The 18,753-nt window shown below is 46.5% G+C and overlaps 1 protein-coding gene across 1 annotated transcript in view; it reads left to right on the top strand.

Moving 5' to 3' along the window:
• Positions 1 to 18,753, top strand: part of RAB26 (RAB26, member RAS oncogene family) — a 109,702-nt gene that overhangs the window by 85,452 nt on the left and 5,497 nt on the right. The window contains exon 5 of the mRNA XM_079952818.1: positions 5,158 to 5,210. Within this exon, the coding sequence (XP_079808944.1) occupies positions 5,158 to 5,210 (53 nt within the window). The remainder of the gene's footprint in view (positions 1 to 5,157; positions 5,211 to 18,753) is intronic.

The following is an 18,753-nucleotide window of genomic DNA, read 5'->3' as shown; positions in this document are numbered from 1 at the left end:
AATTTCATTATCTAATCAGCAAATCCATTCCCTTATTTCACAAAATCTTTAGTAATTCTGTTCTTTTTCCATAATCAACGCCCCTGAAAACCACAACATTTTAAACCCATGTCAATTCTAGTCTTCATTAATTTTTATAATATTTGTTAAGATAGTCTTTAAATTTCTTCCAGTCTTCTTCCACTGTCTCCTTCTCCTGGTCTCGGATTCTGCCAGTCCCTCCTACTTTCCTTAATACCACATCCTTGCTTCCATCACTAATCACTGCTTCTTCATAGTTTAGTGACATGGACTAGCCCAGCCAATAAGAGATCGTGTAGTGAGCAGTGGATGATGGCACAGAATTACAAAGCCAGCCAGGTTTGTAAACGGGAGCAGAGAGAGTCAGTGGAGAATGAAGGTGTTGGGTTTGAGCACTTTGAAAGCCATCCTTGGAAAACAGTTGAAAGGGACCTTTTGACATTCCTAAAATTGTCTTTTAAAAGCAATGAGCCCTTTCATCTCACCCCTTCTGAACTTCTACAAGCTGTCAGCTTCTGGTATCCCTCAGCCACTTCAATTGGTTCCCAGTGCTGGATTGGACTCAGGCCAGATTCTTTCTTTCTTTCTTTTGCTTTTCTCTGCTTTATGAAACTTATTTATTTGGTTTTTCATATTTTACAATCACATATCCAACATACAACATAAAACAAGATTCCAAAGAATCTCCTGGACTTCCCTCTTCCCCTTTGTGGGTCCTATTGTTAATCATTTCCTCTGGCATCTTTTATGATAATCCAAATCTTTTACATCTCCATTATGTACAAAATTCACCGTTAAACTACAAATGTCATTCCAATCCTACTAATGATTTTAGCTGTTTACAATGGTTTTTAAGATAAATTATAAATTTCCCCCATTCCTTGTTAAAGTTTTCGTCTTCCTAATTTCTGATTCCTCCTGTCATTTTAGCCATTTCAGCATAATCCATCAACTTAATCTGCTATTCTTCTTTGGTAGGGTGGATTCAGGTCATGTACAAAGCATACAATTAAATCCCTATTATACCACTTTAAAAAGTCACGGCTTTCCCCCAAAGAATTATGGGGACTCTAGTTTGTTAAGGGTACCGAGAGTTGCTAGAAGACCCCCTATTCCCCTCCTAAAGCAACAATTTCCAGAGTGGTTTAGCAACCTGTCCCCCCCCTCCCAGGGAACTCTGGGAACTTTAGCTCTGTAATTTACAACTCTTGAGCTCCTTGAAAGCCTCCTTATCCCCACATGAGTGGGGCCAATTATAGAGACCATGTGAAAAGGACTAAAAAGTCTTTGGCCAGATATATTTCCTGGTTTGATTTGAAAACTTTTATGTTTTGAATCCTGTCATCACAGCCTGTCCCTGCACTGGCTGGAGGTTCTAGCACAGAGTTCGGGAGTTTTCAGCCTGCAGGCCAAACTTGGCTCCCCATGTGGCCCATGAAGCCACTTTAGGGAAGCCACACCTGCCCCTCTTAGGCTGTGATTCCTGCCTTGCAGGGGGTTGGACTAGATGACCCTTGGGGTCCCTTCCAGTTCCATAGTTCTGTGATTCTGCCTGTTATTATTACAGCTACCTATCTAGTTTTATTTGCTGCATGAAATGGTATCTTTATGCCCTTTGGTTATGTTAATTAGTAAATGATTGTCCTTTTGAGCCACGTGGGTTTCCTGCAAACACACCATATCATCTTTCTCTCTGTTAATCCAATAAGAGATATTCTTCCTATTCGCTGGACAGTTCATTCCATTAACACTAAGAGAGAGATGCCCCTGATCTCGAGTTTGCCAAAATGCTTCTCCAGCCTGGCAGAGCAAGTGGAAAGCAAGGGGAAAGTTGCTGTTGTTCTTATTATTATAATCATTATTAGTTGCATTTGTATCCCACCTTTTTCTCCAAGGTGACAAACATGGTTTTCCCTTTCCTCATTTAATTCCCAAAACAACCCTGCAAGGTAGCTTACGCTGAGAGGCAAGGCCCAAGGTCAACCAATGAGCTTCATTCATGGTTGAGTGGGGTTTGAACCCTGGTCTCCCAAGTCCAAGTCTAATACTAACCACTACACTACACTGTCCCTTACCTGGCGTTTAGTCACATTCTTCAGAGGGGATGGGACTTGCCACATTGGTTCAGAATTTCCAACATCAAAGGGCCATTACCTCTCCTCCCCGGCCTCCCTTGTGACTTTGCAGAGAGTGACATTTTGCAAAAGGCAAAATTCCTTTTGCAGAGGAAGATCAAGGAGCTAAATGGTGGGATATTTGGGGGGTATGGGGTGGAATTGGATTGATCCGACCCAATTTTTCAAGCTAGGCTCTTCCTTTCCTTGCATGCTTTGAACTTGCACAGAATTCCAAACAGGGAAAGCGACAGCATGAAAAGCCCCCTTTGCCTTGTCAAGGGCTGCTAGCAGATGCTGGCAAGTGCTGTTTCCCTCTTCAGATTGCTGCTCTCCCAGCCCTCTAAAGTCAGGCAGGCAGCCCCATGAAGTGCCTTGAAGTCTCTGCCTAGCTCATTAGCAAGGAGGAAACTTTCACACTGGAAGCCTTCAAAGGAAGCCTTCAAAGGTCTGCAGGAAACAGAGGTTTTTTAAAATGGGGGTGGGTGGGGGAAGGTGCACAGAAAAAGGAAGGTGGGGCAAATTAGTATCATTTCCAGATTAAGTGGGTTGCTTCCCACTTCCCTTTGGCTGAACAGGCAATGTCACGACCCCAGCAGCAACCAGGATACTGAGCTGGAGGCAACAGTGTCCTCAGATAAGGAAGTGACCAGCTTCCTGGGTCTGAGCCTGATGTGGCGTGGTTTTTAGAGTGTTGGACTAGGACCTAGGAGGCCAGGGTTCAAATCCCAGCTCAGCCATGAAACCCACTGGGTGACCTTGGGCTAGTCACAGTCTCGCAGCTTAACCTACCTCACAGGGTTGTTGTGAGGAAGAGAACCATGTGTGCCACCTTGAGCTCCTTGGAGGAATGTGATAAATCATAATCATCAGATGACCACAGAACTTGAGGCTGGCAGCAGGAGGCCACTGAACCAGCTGCCATGGCAACCAGGCCCATAGAACTATGGCTAAGATCCTTTCCCCTGGCACAGTGTGCCTCTGGCAAGACTTCACCAGTCCAAGCAGCGCCAGCTTGTGCACCACCAGTTGGGAGGCCAGGAGGAGGTCCTGCCTTCAGGCCAGAGAGCTGACCACTCGAGAAGGGGTGGGATAGAGGCAGAGGCTCAAAAGTGCTCCATTCACCTAGTCAGAGCTCTCAAGGGTATCTCCCCAGGCCTACAACAAACAACAGTCTGTCTGCTTTCTGTGCTCCTCTGTTGAACCAGGGCAGGGCAGGTGAGGGTCCCATCGCAACTGCCTCTCCCTCCTGCCCACACACTCTCCACCCAGTAGAAAGAGCACCATGAGAGGAAAGCTGGCCTGGAGGTTGTTTTGCAATCCCAAACAGCTGACAGAAGCTGGAGTCAGGCGTAGGTCAGCAATAAAACCATAAAGCACCCGATGTCAGTGAACTCGTTATTCAAAGAAGCAAAACAGCTCATGCCTAGTGGTCACAGCAACCCTCCCCAGTCTTGATCCAAAGAGGCAGTTGCGAGGACTGAAGTCCCTGCCTTCTCACTGCTCTCTAAGGTTCTTCCTCAGCAGCCTAAGGCTCCGCCGTCTTGTCTCTCTTTGCTCTTCCCTCTTCATTCCTCTGCAGGTTCTAGGAGACCAGGGGGGAGCTGGTCGCAGCAGGAGGGGGAGATTCCCTGGGTTCTTCAGCAGGCTGCCTCATCTCTGTCTCATGGCCCACTTCCGCTCCTGCCATAGCATCTTCCTGCTCACTAAACCCTGTTGCCTCTTCTCCTTCTGACACCTCCTCCTCCTCCTCCCAGTCTGCCCTCTCTTCTCCCTCGTCATTGTCCCACCGCTAATCCCCTGCCTCTGAGCCTTCTTCTCTTGGGGGTTCCCCTGCTGATGCCTCCCACCACTCCTCTGCAATTCAGCCAGTCTGTGACACCAGCTCTGCCAAAATGGGACACCCAAGAAGGCACTGGGACAACTCCATAAATCCTTGCAGCAGTCCCACCTGTGTGTGTCCCGGGTCCCTTCTGATTGCAGCTGCTTTGCTGATACTGCTGGACATGGGAGCCCCTCCCCCCGACACCCCATCTACTAGTCTTGCAAAGCCGAGGGGTCAGAGGGCAAGGGGTGTGTATGTGTGGAAGCCTCTTCCAGGTCAGTTTCCACTCACCAACTAAAGCGTTGTCCATGAATTAAAGACCACAGGAAGGAGGCCTGCCGGGACTCAGCTGTTTCCCAAACGCTTGTTGTTAAAACTTCAGTAGTAAAAAATTTAGAGCTCTCTCAGAGAATCAGTTAGTGGTTTAAGTGGAAAGGGAGCTCGTTAAGTGAAAGTGATTAAAATGTTGATGAGAAGGAAAAATGCAGAAGCAGGAAGAGAGAATTTCTCATCACGGGGACCCTGGAGGTATGAGGAATTGGGGTGGCTCTGGGTTACACTCGCTCAAACCATAGAATTGTAGAATTGGAAGGGATCTCTAAGGGTCAACTAGTCCAACCCCCTGCAATCACAGCTCAGAAGGCCAGCCAACCTCTGTTTAAATATTTCCAGTGAAGCTGAGATCACAAAATCCACAGGCTAGATTTTGCATTTGTTGTGTGGCAGAGGGGTGTGTGTCTATGTGCTTTGTATCTGCACCACAGGGGTCCATAAAGCATCATTATTTGAACAGAATCAAATTTTCCCACTCCTTAAAAGCACCCTCCTTTTCAGTGGCATCCTATATTTTTCATGACATTTCCTACACTTGTAAGGACACATTCCAGTTAGACTGGGAGGCGGGTTCGGAATGTGACTGGTTAGAGGGGTGGGCTGGAGAGCAGGTGGGTATCTGGGCTTAAAAGTCCTGAGGGGCTTCAAAAGAGGCCTAATTCATCCCTGGCCAAAAGGTCCCCCACCCCAAAGGTACTGTCCTATGTAAAATACAAGGCATGCATTGCAGGGACGTGGATGTCACTAGATGGCCCTTTAGTCCCCTTCCAGCTCTACAGTTTTGTGGTTCTAATCTGTGGTGTTTGACTAGCGGGCTGACCTGTGCCTTGCCTTCTCTCCCTGTCCCTTGTTCTTCCTCTTCAGCTTTGCTGCTGCTCTATGACGTCACTAACAGAGCCTCCTTCGACAACATCCAGGTAAGTCTTGACAATGGTTGCTGATGTCCAGGGGTGCAAGAATTCTGGTGCCTTTTCCGGTTGTTCCATGATGCCGAAAGGTTTGGTCCTGGCAAAGTGGGCTGCTGAACAGGGCAGGGAGCAGCTTGTTAATCCACCCAGCCAACATGACACGGAAACACCCCCCCCCACCCCCCACCCCGCAACTCCCTTCTTCCTACCCTAAAGACCCAAACTGCAGCTGCTCACTGAAGGAAGACTCCTCCAGAAGACAGCACAACTCCTGCACCTCTCCGTTAAACACTGCCTGGAGCAGCATTTCCCAAACTTTATTGGGTCACTGTCCCCTTGGTCCCATAAACTCACCCCCTGTGCCCCCTACCCTATAAAAAGCATTATTCCGAACAGACCCACTAAGGAAGATAGTAAGACGATAAAATTCAAAGCTGTAACAATTAATTACTCATTGATTCCAAATCCAATTAAAACTAATCAGTTCAACAAAACTGAGGAACTTGATCTCCCGTGATGCATTGCAGGGATTTGGATAAGATGATCCTTGAGATTCCTTCCAGCTCTACAATTCTATAGTTCTATGCCAGTTTTTCAAAGTCCAATTATTTACACCCCCAGCACCGGGTTGGACAAAGGCTGCTGCAGTTTAAATTGGTCTCTGGTAGGCCTCGCTTTGTCTGAGCGCTTGGAGGGCTACAAAGGAGATGGCCCTTATCTCCCAACAGTTCAAACCAATCGTCTCAGGCAACTTCTGATATTTTCAGTATTAGGAGAAAAATGGCCATGTGTGGAATTAGTTAGCTTGCAGGACTAAGGAGCTTGGGAGAATACCAATTATAATAGCAGTAGTAAGTTTGAAAGGCCACAGTATTGAATTTGGATGAGGAAATTACATCTCTGGGAGGTTGGCTTTCCCCTCTGGGGCTTTTCCCCTCAGATACAGCAGGTTTAAATTGAAACGGTGTCCTTTGTCTTTTGTGTGTGACTGCGGGGGGCGGGGACAAGCTCTGGTGTGGTCAGGATCTCATCATTTAGTTGGTGGCGAAATATTTTGCTCCTGAGGTTTCATTCCATCTCATCTTTTCCTGCCCTCTTTTTTTTGGGGGGGGGGAGGGGTCCTCTTATTTAATTGGGAACATTTTTGTGGGACAGTGGGCTCACACCTTCTTGCTTCAGCCCCCCTCCTCTTCCCCTTCCCAAACCAGTGTGGAGCTGCATCTGGCCCACAACTGAAACTTTTCTTCTCCCAAATCTCTTTGAATGCCAGCCAGTGAGAATCCCAAGTAGGGAGAGCGCTATGGTGCTCAAGTCCTCCTTGTGGGCTTCCCACGGGCATTGGGCAGTGGGGTGCCAGACTAGATGGGCCATTGGCCTGATCCAGAAGGCTCTTCTTAAAATCGGTTCTCAACCTGTGGGTCCCCAGATGTTGTTGGACTACAACTCCCATCATCCCTGAGCCCTGGCCTTGCTAGCTAGGGGTGATGGGAGTTGTAGTTCAACAACATCTGGGGACCCACAGGTTGAGAAAGGCTGCTTTACCAGGATTCTGGCAACGGATTGTGGTTAAGTGTCACATCTCCGCTGGAATTTTATCTGTACTTGGGATAGCAGTATTTTTTTTTTAATGCCTTCATGTTATTCCGATAAACCTGGAAAGCTAACAGAGGAGGTTTTGAGACTACTGCTTTCTGGAGAAGGAAGGTGAGCTGCCTTTTATTAATCTGCTACAAGGATATCTCTGACACTACCGATATCATGAAGATTAAGTGCCTGGATATACAGCTTCGAAAGAGCTTCCGGGATAAATTGGCTGAAACGTGGACCCCCCCCCCTTTTTTTTTTTATCTAGCAACCTCAGAGCTGTTCTGACACTTCAGGCAGTCGATGTTGAGAGTCAGGATGCTGCTAAGTCTGCCTTTTAGCCTACATTGTGCTGCTTCTACATGCCGGTAACATGATGGAGAAAACAAAAAAGGAGAGCCCCGTTTCCACTGAATGTACATTGCACAGTATAGGGCATGGGTAGGCAAACTAAGGCCCGGGGGCCAGATCCAGCCCAGTCGCCTTCTAAATCCAACCCATGCATGGTCCGGGAATCAGCATGTTTTTACATGAGTAGAATGTGTCCTTTTATTTAAAATGCATCCCTGGGTTATTTGTGGGGCATAGGAATTCGTTCATTCCCCCCCCCAAAAAAAAATATAGTCTGGCCCCCCACAAGGTCTGAGGGACAGTGGACCCTACTGAAAATGTTTGCTGGTCCCTGGTCTAGGGGCACTTCTGGGCTCAACTCTGCTTCTTGGAGGCCCAGGTAGCCTCAGGGGCTAAAAGTACCTTTTGCCCACTGTGCCTGATATGACAGTCTCAGCTATTCCTGGATCAGGGGAGCTTGAGCACTGTAGTCCAGGCGCTGGTTACTTCAGGGCTGGATTACTGCAGTGTGGGGCTTCCCTTGCGCTTGATCCAGAAACTGCAGTTAGTGCAGAATGCTGCAGTACAACTGCTGACAGGAGTGAGACCCTACCCTGCCAGCATGAGATCACTGCTCAGAGATCTGCACTGGTTGCCCATATATTACGCAGCCAAATTCAAGGTCTAACCATGGGTATATAAAGCCCACAATAGCTTGGGACCAGTTTACTTGCAGGATCACCTTACCCCATATGTGCCCGCTCGGCCGCTTTCCTCTGTGGAATGGCATTGTGACAGGTGCCAGTTAATATACTAAAATAAAATAAGTATTTTTGTTTGGCAGCAAACACCCTTTGGAACTCTCTGCCTGTTGATACCAGGAATGTATATTTATTCTTTAAAGCACCTCCTAAAAGCATTTTTATTCAATCAAGCTAATGCAGACGTGTAGAAATTAATCTGTTTTTAGCTTAAATGTTTATTTTAATTATATTTTGATTATAAAACCACCTGATCTTAACTTTGCATTTTATTAAAAATTTCAATGTTTTTAACTTTTTTTGGTAAACTGCTTAGAGGTTCTGTTAACAATCAAGCAGTGTATACATTTTATATTAAGTTAGATGTTGCTTTTTTTAAAGAATCCATTTTTTTTTACCCAAGATGGGAATGTAAATAAAGCAGTTACCAGTGTTCTGTTTAACTCAGTCCTTAATTGAGAACCACAGGGACTGGAATCTTGCTTTATTTTTATGGGCAGAAACCATGGGTGATTAGTAGAGCCATTGTTTTGCATGTAGATGGTGCCAGGTTCAGTCCCCAGTGGCATCTCCAGGTAGGAGTGGGAATGATCCTTGCCTGCAACCTTAGAGTGCTGCTGCCAGTCAGTGCAGGTAATACTAAGCTAGTTGGACTCATGGTCTCCCTCAGTATAAGGCAGCTTCCAGTATTCTAACTCACAGCAACAGGCACTGATCGGACCCAGACCACCTTCAGCAAGGTGGTAGCTTCATGGGTCTTCAGACCATCTCCTGGAACCACTTTTGCTGTATTGAAAAGTTAATTTGCCCCTCCTTGCCCCGCATCATTTCAGGGGGTTGGACTAGATGACCCTCGGGACCCCTTCCAACTCGACAGTTCTGTGATTCTATGATATTGCCCCATCCACAGGAAAAGCTCTGCTGGAAGTACCATGATACTTGGCTCCTCCATCTCCCACCTCCCCACCCCAAATACATCCAATTAACAAGAGCGCTTTGCCAGGCTGAGTAATAAATTTGGGATGACTGATACTGGAGGCAAGCTTCATGGACATCCCTTGATCTCTGAGCCCAGGCACCACTCCTCTGCTGTCAACCCCGCCTTGAAGCCATTTAAATTGAGTGACATGGGTTCTTCTGCCCAAGGCAAATTCCATATTGGGGATCATTAGGAAAGGGATCGAAAACAAAAGTGCTGATATCGTAGTGCTGTCTTACCAAACGATGGTGATGCCACATTTGGAATTCTGTGTTCAGTTCTAGTTGCTTCATCTCAAAAAGTAAAATAAAATGGGGGGGGGGGAGATATTGTAGAGCTCAAAAGAGGGCAGTAAAGGGCACGCCAAATGATCAAGAGGCAAGCGTGACTCCCCTGTGATGACAGGCTGCAACCTTGGGGGGGGGGATTTTTATCTTAGAAGAAAATTGAGTAAGGACGAGACATGATAAAGACATCCAAGATGATGCTTGGGGTGTGGAGGAAGTGGATGGAGAAGTTTTACTTCTCTCATAATTCTTGATCAAAGAGGATAGGAGATTTAGGACAGACAAAAGGAAATACGTCTTCACACAAATGCATAGTTGAACTATGGAACTCGCTCCCCAAAGAGTTGGGGATGGCCACCAACTTGGATGGCTATAAAAGAGGATGGGGCAAATCCAGGGAGGAAGAGGGCCCCCCCTTTTCTTTCACACAGCTGGTGTGATGGGCATAAGAACATAACAACATTGCTGCCTCTGACCATGAAGGCAGAGCATAGCCATGGGCATAGCCTTCCCCTCCTCCATGAATTTGTCCAGTTCTCTTTTAAAGCCATCTAGCTTGGTGGTCATCACTTCCTCCTGCAGGAGAGAGTTCCATGGTTTAACTATGCACTGCATGAAGAAATCTCTTCTTCTGTCTGCCCTGAAACTTCATTCTGCTTCGTTGGATGTCCTTGAGTTCTGCCTTTGATCTATTCCACTGTCCCACCCTGGCCTTATGCAGGCCTCCTTACTTTACTTCCTGATCTTCTGTTGCAGCGCATCTTGTGTCCCGCCAACATCAGAGATGTGTGTGTGTTGCATTAGAGGCGTTTTCCATGGCTGTCCCCAGGCTTTGCAACACCCTTTTTGGGGGGAGGGCCCATCTATTGACTTAATGACCTTGCACCGCTAAGCAAAGACTATTTATGATGATTATTTAGACAGGCTTTCAGGCTGTTGCATTGATTGTGTCTTTCGACTTTGCTTGATGGCACTGTTTTGAGTCCAGACGCTCCTGCTTTCTTCTTTCCGTGCTCATGTTACACTTCTTGGTGCAGTTTTTAGATGCTGCTTTCGCTGTGTTAGGGTTGTATATTTTGAAGCTTTCACTGAGCTTCAGGGGCATGGTGCAAAAGGCAAGGTATAAATCTGGATTAAATAAGTAAACAAAGAAGACCCGTTCCCTCTGGAAAGTGGAATCCGAGCATATTTTGGCACATGCCATGCAGCAGACAGGCAGCAGAAGGTTGCTTCTGATGTATCAACTGTGTAGCTCAGGGCCAAGCAATTAGGAAACTTTATTAAACCCTTTTTTTTTTCTCCCACGCAAAAAACCAGCAGGCAAAGCATGATGACTTTACACAGCGAGGAGCAGAGGCTGCCAGGCTTTGCCTCCTCATTTCCTCTGTGTAATAATGACTTTAATTAGGGGCATTAGTAGCATTTGCAATTTAATTCCAATGGAAAATCCTACAAGATGGGGAGCAATTATTGGCTCAACTGTTGCTTGTTCTCACTGGATTTCCCTCCCCCTTTCCTCAAAGATGGAACATATTTTAAGAGGAGAAAGAGGAACGTGTGTTGTTGGAACATCTCCAGGGCACAGAAGACAAAAGCGTCATCCAGGCCAGCGAGAGTGGAGTCTGAAGAGCAAAACGACCTTGCCAGGCCATCCCACAGTCTGCCAAGTGACAGGGAGAAAACCCTGGAGCTACATGCACCCAAAAATTCCCAGAGCTATGCTATGTTGACTACAGTCCTTTTACAGAGCCAGTGTGTTGTAGTGGTTAGAGTGTTGGACTAGGATCTGGGAAAGTAAAGGTAAAGGGACCCCTGACCATTAGGTCCAGTCGTGACCGACTCTGGGGTTGCGGCGCTCATCTTGCCTTATTGGCCAAGGGAGCCAGCGTACAGCTTCCGGGTCATGTGGCCAGCATGACTAAGCCGCTTCTGGCGAACCAAAGCAGTGCACAGAAACACCGTTTACCTTCCCACCAGAGCAGTACCTATTTATCTACTTGCACTTTGACTTGCTTTCGAACTGCTAAGTTGGCAGGAGCAGGGACCGAGCAATGGGAGCTCACCCCGTCGCAGGGATTCGAACCGCCGACCTTCTGATCGGCAAGTCCTAGGCTCTGTAGTTTAACTCACAGTGCCACCCGCGTCCCTAGGATCTGGGAAACCAGGGTTCAAATCCCCACTTGGCCATGAATGAGGCTCCCTGGGTGACCTTGGGCCAGCCACCACCTCTCAGCCTAACCTACCTCCTAAGGTGGTTGTGGGGGTGAAATGAGGGAAGGGGGAAACGAAGCTCCTTGGAGAAAAGGGGCAGGGTTATAAATGCAGTAAATAAATAGCTACTAGGAACTCTAAGTCACAGGGCGCTATCAAGCTCTCCCTGCTTTTCAGGAAGCTTCTCTCCATAGTTTGCCTGCCAAGAAACACTGGTATTTTGTAGAGCTGAGATAGAGGCAGCCTTTCCAGCCCGAGGGCCACATCCCCTTCAGGGAAAGCTTCTGAGGGCCAAATGCCTGTGGTGGGCATGGTCAGAGGAAAAAGTTGTCAGAGCAACACATGTACATCTTACCTTTGCAGAGGAGACTAGTTTCTACACAGCCTCTCTCAAATACCTCTCTTTATGCAAGGAAACAAAACCTATTCCAGCCAGGCAAAAACACTTGGGTGTGGAGCCTGGGGAGAGATTTTAGAATAATAATAATGATGATGATGATGATGATGATGATGATGTTTGGCCCCGAAGTTCTCCACCCCTATTGTAGCGACTTCTGGGGGCATATTGTAAGCCAAGATGGGCTGCCCCATGGCCCACGGGACACATCTCCACTACCCCAAAGAGCAGGATGTTTGTGGACAACCTCCAGTAAAATCTGTTATATTTAAATACTAATCCTGTTTTAGGATACACACTCAAGTTCTCATGGGGCAACAGGGCCTCACTGATGCTCTAAATCAGAAGAAGGCCACCTGCGGGCCTCCAGGTGTTGCTGGAGGACACTTCCTATTGGTTCCTTGTCCTTTAAAGAGGATTAGACAAATTCGGGGGGGGGGGCAGGGAGCTATTAGTGGCTACTAACGATGATATTTGATCTCCCTCCCTGTTGGAGGAAGGATGTTTCTGAATGCCAGTTGCTGGACACTGCTGGAGCAGAGAGGGCTCTTGTCTCAGGTCCTGCACAGGGGCATCTGGTTGGCCATTGTGAGAACAGGATGTTGGACTAGAAGGGCCACTGGCTCATATTGGGTTTGCATGCTCATGTGCTCTGGTCCTGCTTGTGAACTTTTCAGAGGCATCTGGTTGGCTGCTCTGAAAGCAAAAATTAGGACTCAGTGGGCTGCTGGCCTGATCCAGCAGGCTTTTCTTATCCTTGTTCTGGAGGAGCAGTTCATCTGGCTGTTTAATAAACACAGCAGCAGGAGGGTCCATTGCAGCCTGATGAGAGCAGGAGAAGCACAAACCCTGCATGCAACTCTGTGAGGCCCTTTGCAGTTCCACTTGGAGCAGATGAGAAAACTGAAATAGCCCCATCGGGAGCAACACAATGACACACTCCCGAGGAGAGCACATTAACTCGTTTTAAGAGCTCTGCCACCTGAAGTCTGTAGGCCTCTTCCATTTAAGCTAGGAGATTAATTAACAATGACTGGGCTGCAGGCAGGGAAACTTCCATCTTCAAGTAATTGCTGCACTGCAGGAATGGTGCGCTTACAAAATGGTCGCAGCATCTTTCTCCAAGCCGGTGCCTTCTAGATGTTTTGGACTATATGTCTGTTATCAGCCCCAGCTTCCACCAGGCTCAAGCATCATAGGGTTGTGCTGGGCACGCATGATGGAAAACATTCTTCCTCTCCACTCCCTGCTCAGGCCTCAAAATCATGAAATAGAACCAGGTTAGTTTTGCCATGGCCTGATGATGATCAGCTTATGGTAACATAGAAGCAGGGTTTTTCACTGGTGGTGGCAGCGTTGTGGAATTCCACCTACACCGAAATATGAGAGGGCCCATCAGCATTGGCATTCCGCCGGCTCTTGAAGAAATACCGGCTTATGCAGCTGCTTCTCTGAGCTTGAACCTCCTGATCTGATTGCTTTAATTGCTCTTTTAACTGTTATTTTACAGTCGCGTTTCAATGAAAAGGATAACTGTGGATGGTTTAATGTTTTGATGGAATTGGTTTTTATTGTGTACTTTGGTGGTGAGAAGGTTTTATACTTGTAAATGGTTTAGAAGCCATTTTGGCCTGTAAGCAGTACGTAAATTACGGTAAGACATCATGAAGATGATGACGAGAATCATGGTCCATAACAACTAGAAGGCACCAACTTGGCCAAGCCTCACCTGATGTTCCTCCAACCCTGCTGGGGTGAGGATCCTGAATAAGCATAAATCCCTCCAGGTCAGGAGTGGGGAATCTCTTTCAGTCTGAGGGCCACATTTTCTTCTGGTCCACCACGCCAATGGTGAGTACGTCCAGAAGGAAAATGGGTGAAGCAATGAAGTAGGCTGTTTCTTACACACACTGATATCCCGCTCTCTATCCACCATTCATTCACCCAACAGCACAACATTCTAACAGAGCAATTCATACACTCATGTCAAATCACTTGCTGGCTGCAGTTTCCAGTGGTGAGATCTGTGTGAATGAGCTATCAGTGCCTACTAAGCCCAATGGCAATGTTCCACTTCCATACCCTCCAACATTTCTCCGATGAAAATAGGAACGTCCTATTCCATAATAAGAATACTAATTTTATTATTTATACCCCACGCATCTGACTGGGTTGCACCAGCCAGTCTGGACAACTTCCAAAATATATAAAACATAACTAAACATTTAAAAACTTCCCTAAACAGGGCTTCTAAAGGTTTTATAGTTACTTAGCTCCTTGGCTCAGGGGTTGCATAGCTCCATACCCTCCAACATTTCTCCCATGAAAATAGGGACGTTCTAGGGGAAAGTGGGATATTTCAGGATCAAATCAGAAACTGGGACATTGTAATAACCTGCAGTTTCATAAGCATATATATTTAAAGTAGATAATTAAATGAGCAAATTAAATGAATTTGGATATGCAGAAGATATTAAAAAAATAAATTTAAGGAAGCGCAGAAAGAGGGGGAAGTCAAACCTTGAAATGTTAAAATGATTGTAAAATTAATGGAATGTATAAATTTGAAAAGTATGAATAAAAATTAAAAAATAATAATCAGAAACCGGGACGGCTTCTGTAAATCTGGGACCGTCCCTGGAAAATAGGGGTGCTTGGAGGGTCTGCATTTCCATTGCCATAGGCTTTACGCCTCTGGAGACTAGTCACTGGGAATTACAGGGGAGGAGAGTGCTGATGTGCGCAGGTCCTGCTTGTGGGATCCCCCTTGGGGCATCTGGTTGGCCACTGTGAAAACAGGATGCTCGACTAGATGGGCCATTGGCCTGATCCAGCTGCAGAGCAATTCTTATGCTCTTACTGATGGAGCTTGCTTATGGGCACCACCCTGGCACTTCCGAAGCAGCTGTGAATCTCTGCATCGAGCAATATTTACACATGACTCTGGTCCACACACACACACACACACACACACAGAGAGAGAGAGAGAGAGAGAGAGAGAGAGAGAGAGAGAGAAGTAAATGTGAGCCAGCTGCTTGGTATGGACTCTTGCACCTGAACTCTTTGCTCTTGGGAATGCTACTGAAGTAAAGCCCCCTTCCCTGAGTGGGTGTTTTAAAAATAAAAATAAAAGTAGAGAATAGTGACATATCAACAACATCTCTCAGCTGCAGCTACCGTGACTGCGTGTTAGGAGACATGTTGCAAATACAAATTATTTGTTTGCAAGCGCAGATGTGTCTCTCGGGCACCATCTTGTGCCAAAATGCAGCCATTGCATGCTGGTCAGAAAATACACTGTACTGACACATTTTCTCCCCAATCCAGCTTTGAAAGTACAGTGTTAAAACTTCTTCTATCTTCTTAAAATACTCCAGCCTCCTTCCTGAGCAGCCTCTCTCAACCAGGCACCCTCTCAATGTTTTTGGCTGCAACTCCCATCAGAGAGAGAGAAGGTTTAGTTTCATCTTTGATGTGAATAGGCATCAATTGAGAGCCAGTGTTGCATAGTGGTTAGTGTGTTGGACCTAGGATGTAGGAGCAGGGTTCAAATACCCCCTTGGGCATGAAGCTCACTGGGTGACCTTGGACCAGGCACTGCAGCTCAGCTTAAACAACCTCACAGTTGTTTTGGATGTTTGTCCAGAATATTTATATTATTTGTTTTATAAGGTCTCTCTCTCTCTCTCTCTGTGTGTGTGTGTGTGTGTGTGTGTGTCATAAAAAAGGAAACTAAAGTGGTTTACGACAATAAAAACATTAAAAAGTAAAGAAACGGACGTCAATTAACCGTTGTGGAGGGATGTGTTCTTGATTACTTGCATAGGCTTGGCAGAATGGAGACATTTTCAGCAGCCACCTCTGAATTGTTCCCAGTGTTGCGTTAAAATGATGAAACGCCTTTCAGAGAAGTCGTAGAAATCTCAAGGCAATTTGAATTCATACAGTTAAAAATAACAAACAAAAAATGGTTTGAAAGCAATGCAATTACTATTTTTGAAAGATGGGTTTTTAAAAAATACCAGTAAACACCCAATGCCTTTTTTTTAAAAAAAAAATGAGGGTTTGTGTGAGAACCATTTCATAAAATAGAATTGTAGAGTTGGAAGGGACCCTGAGGAATATGCAGCTGTCCCATATGGGGATCAAACCTGCAACTTTGGCATTATCAGCACCACACTCTAACCACCTGAACTATGTCTTTAAAAAATAAGGGTGTGTGAGAGAACCATTTATATCACCTTGAGTTCCTTGGAGGAAAGGTGAGAGGTAAATGTAATAATGTATAAAAATGAACGATAGTTTGCATGGGGAGGAAGGGGGTCCTTGGGTTTGCATGGGGAGGAAGGGGGTCCTTGGGGGGGGGCTTGGCTTGGCCATAGACCTCCGCCCTGTTGCTTGTCTCTATGCTAGACGGATTTAATGTGGAATAAAACCAGTTATTCCCTGTTCCGGGTGGAGGGGGGATTTGAGTGATGAAGCAGCAGCTCCGTGAGGTGAGCCGGTGTGGTCCTCTCAGCTTCCAACAGCCCCCTGCCGCTCCATCATACACCCTGTCAAGAATTTGGCCGGACTCCCCCTGATTAAATCTGTTCCGAATTTTTAAAAAGGGCTGGTGGGAACTGCCAAACGAGTTCTCGCCCTGCTGGAACGGCTGCCTGGATGAAGCATCAAGCTTGCTACTGGCCGTCCATACTAATAAGTTTGCGGGTTTTCTTTTACTACTATGTTGTGGCACAGTGTCAGGCTAGAGGCTAGCAAGGCAGGTGGCAGGATAAGTCCCCCCACTCTTGTTCTGGGGAGAGTGAATGTGTGTCAGGAGCTGAGAGGTGGTGGGGAAACGGCCTCACATTGCAGCACCGAGACCAAAGACCAAGGGCACCACAGCTGATTTCTAGGGAGCCTAGTCTCCTTCTCTCTTTTGTTCTAGAAGTTTAAGTAGTTTTTTAGATCCTGTTTGTTTGTAGTGCGATGTGAGAGCCGTGATGTCTTGTTCTATTTTGCTAACTTTTGAGGTGGGTTTTTTTTAAAGGGATGTTTTCTCTTTTATGCAAGCTCCTCTGGTGACCGCTTTCATTGTGTCCCATAGGAGGGGGGTTGTTATATGGTCTACATAATTTTCCTTGACGTAGTTCTGGAGAGTTTTTGTGAGACTCTAATTTGTTTATTTGTGGTTAGGATGGGACTGAAGGACCATGATGGGGTGGTTTGTGTTCCCTCTCCTGGTCTAAGGGTAACTTCTACTGGGGCGTGGTCTGTGATTCTTATGTTACCTATGTTCGTTGATTCCACTGAGGGGAACAGACCTTGTGTGAGCAGAATGCTGTCCAGTCTGGACATTGCAAGGGCGCCACTGTTGAAGGAGGATATTGACAAGCTGGGTGGCTCCTCTGTCATGGATGCTTTAGCAGAGATTCCTGCACCACAGGAGAGTTGGGCTAGATAACCCTTGGGGTCCTCTTTCAACTCGACAATTCCATGATTCTGAGGTGTGCAGAGGAGGGTGTCAGAGATGATAAAGGGACCAAGCCTTATGAGGAACGGTTGAAGGAGCTGGGGATGTTTAGCCTGGTTAAAAGAAAACTGAGAGGTGATATAAGAGCCATCTTCAAATATCTCTGGGGCTGTCACATGGAAGATGGATCAAGCTTGTTTTCTCCTGCCCTGGAGGGTAGGACCCGAACCAATGAATTCAAGTTACAAGAAAGGAGATTCTGACTTAACCTTAGGAAGATGGTTTTCTGATGGTAAAAGTAGTTCAACAGTGGAATGGAATTCCTCAAAGGGGGTTATCTCTCCTTCACTGGAGGTTTTTCAACAGAGGTTGGGTGGACACCTGTCAGGGGTTCTTTAGCCGTGATTCCTGCATTGCAGGGGTTGGACGAGATAATCCTTGGGATCCCTTCCAACTCTACAGTTCTGTGACATTTGCAGAGCTCTTTTCCTAAGTGCTCAAAGCGCTCAGCAGATCCTCATAACAACCCTGTATGATAGGCCTCTTGTTATAGCTTAAAAAATGGAGGCTGAGGGTTGTATCCGACAAAGTTCTATGTGGAGGAGACTCACTGAAATAAATGGAGCTAAGTTAGCCATCCCCATTGATTTCAGTGGTTCTACTCTGAGTAGGGCTAACATTGGCGGCTTGCCTTGGGCTCTCTGTGCTTGTGGCTCACCAACAGTTTGAAGTGTGGGATCCTTAAGTATGCAACTCATGTTCTGCACAGGCTGGTCTGCCCCAGCTCCCAACGCTCCTTACAGACAGACAGACAGACAGACAGAGGTTCAGACAGAGCTGTGCCATGCTTAAAGAGGGGCATGAAATGTTTTTCTTAAAGGGCCAGGCCTGGCAGTCTTGTATCAACATGCCATGCTGTTTCTCCCCTGAGAGGAGGCTGGCATGCTGGACACAAATAGGAAGAAGAAAAAGAGGAGGAGGAGGAGGAGGAGCTGCAGGCCTGGATATAAAGCAAGTGAACCCAGAAGAGTATTGGAGGAGAGGCATTAACTGTTCTTTTCTCTTTTCTGTCATTTGCTTCCTTCCTCCCTCTGCCAAGTTGCATGGGAGCAAAACATTAATTCCAGCCTCTGAAGGGGCTGGAGAAATGGTTTGGCTAATGGCTCATGACATTGTAATACATGTGCAGCCCACACAGCTCCCTCCCCATAAAGGGTCCATTTAGATTCTGAGTTTCATTATGGAGCTGCAAGTTTTACTTAGATCGGGAATGGCTTCCTCAGGTGTTGAATGTTGTTATGATGTTTTTGTGGCATCAGATCAGAAGTGGTCTGGCTTCACTGACTGAAATTCAGGTAGCGGCGTTTAAAAGTCTCGTTTCGCTGGCACCAGACCCCTCTAAAGTTACATCGTAATCCTTAATGGCATTTCACCCCTTTGCTGGAGGGGCTGTGGTAGAGCTGGGACCTTCCTCCACCTGTGGTGGGGCTGTGACTTTCTGAAGAAGTTTTAGGAAATGGCATCTGGGGAAATATCTGAGATGACAAA

The sequence above is a fragment of the Podarcis cretensis genome, assembly GCF_951804945.1.
Source record: "Podarcis cretensis genome assembly, chromosome: 14".
Lineage (NCBI taxonomy): Eukaryota > Metazoa > Chordata > Lepidosauria > Squamata > Lacertidae > Podarcis > Podarcis cretensis.
Note: the sequence above shows the minus strand (reverse complement) of the source record. Positions and strands in the feature narration are given on the sequence as shown.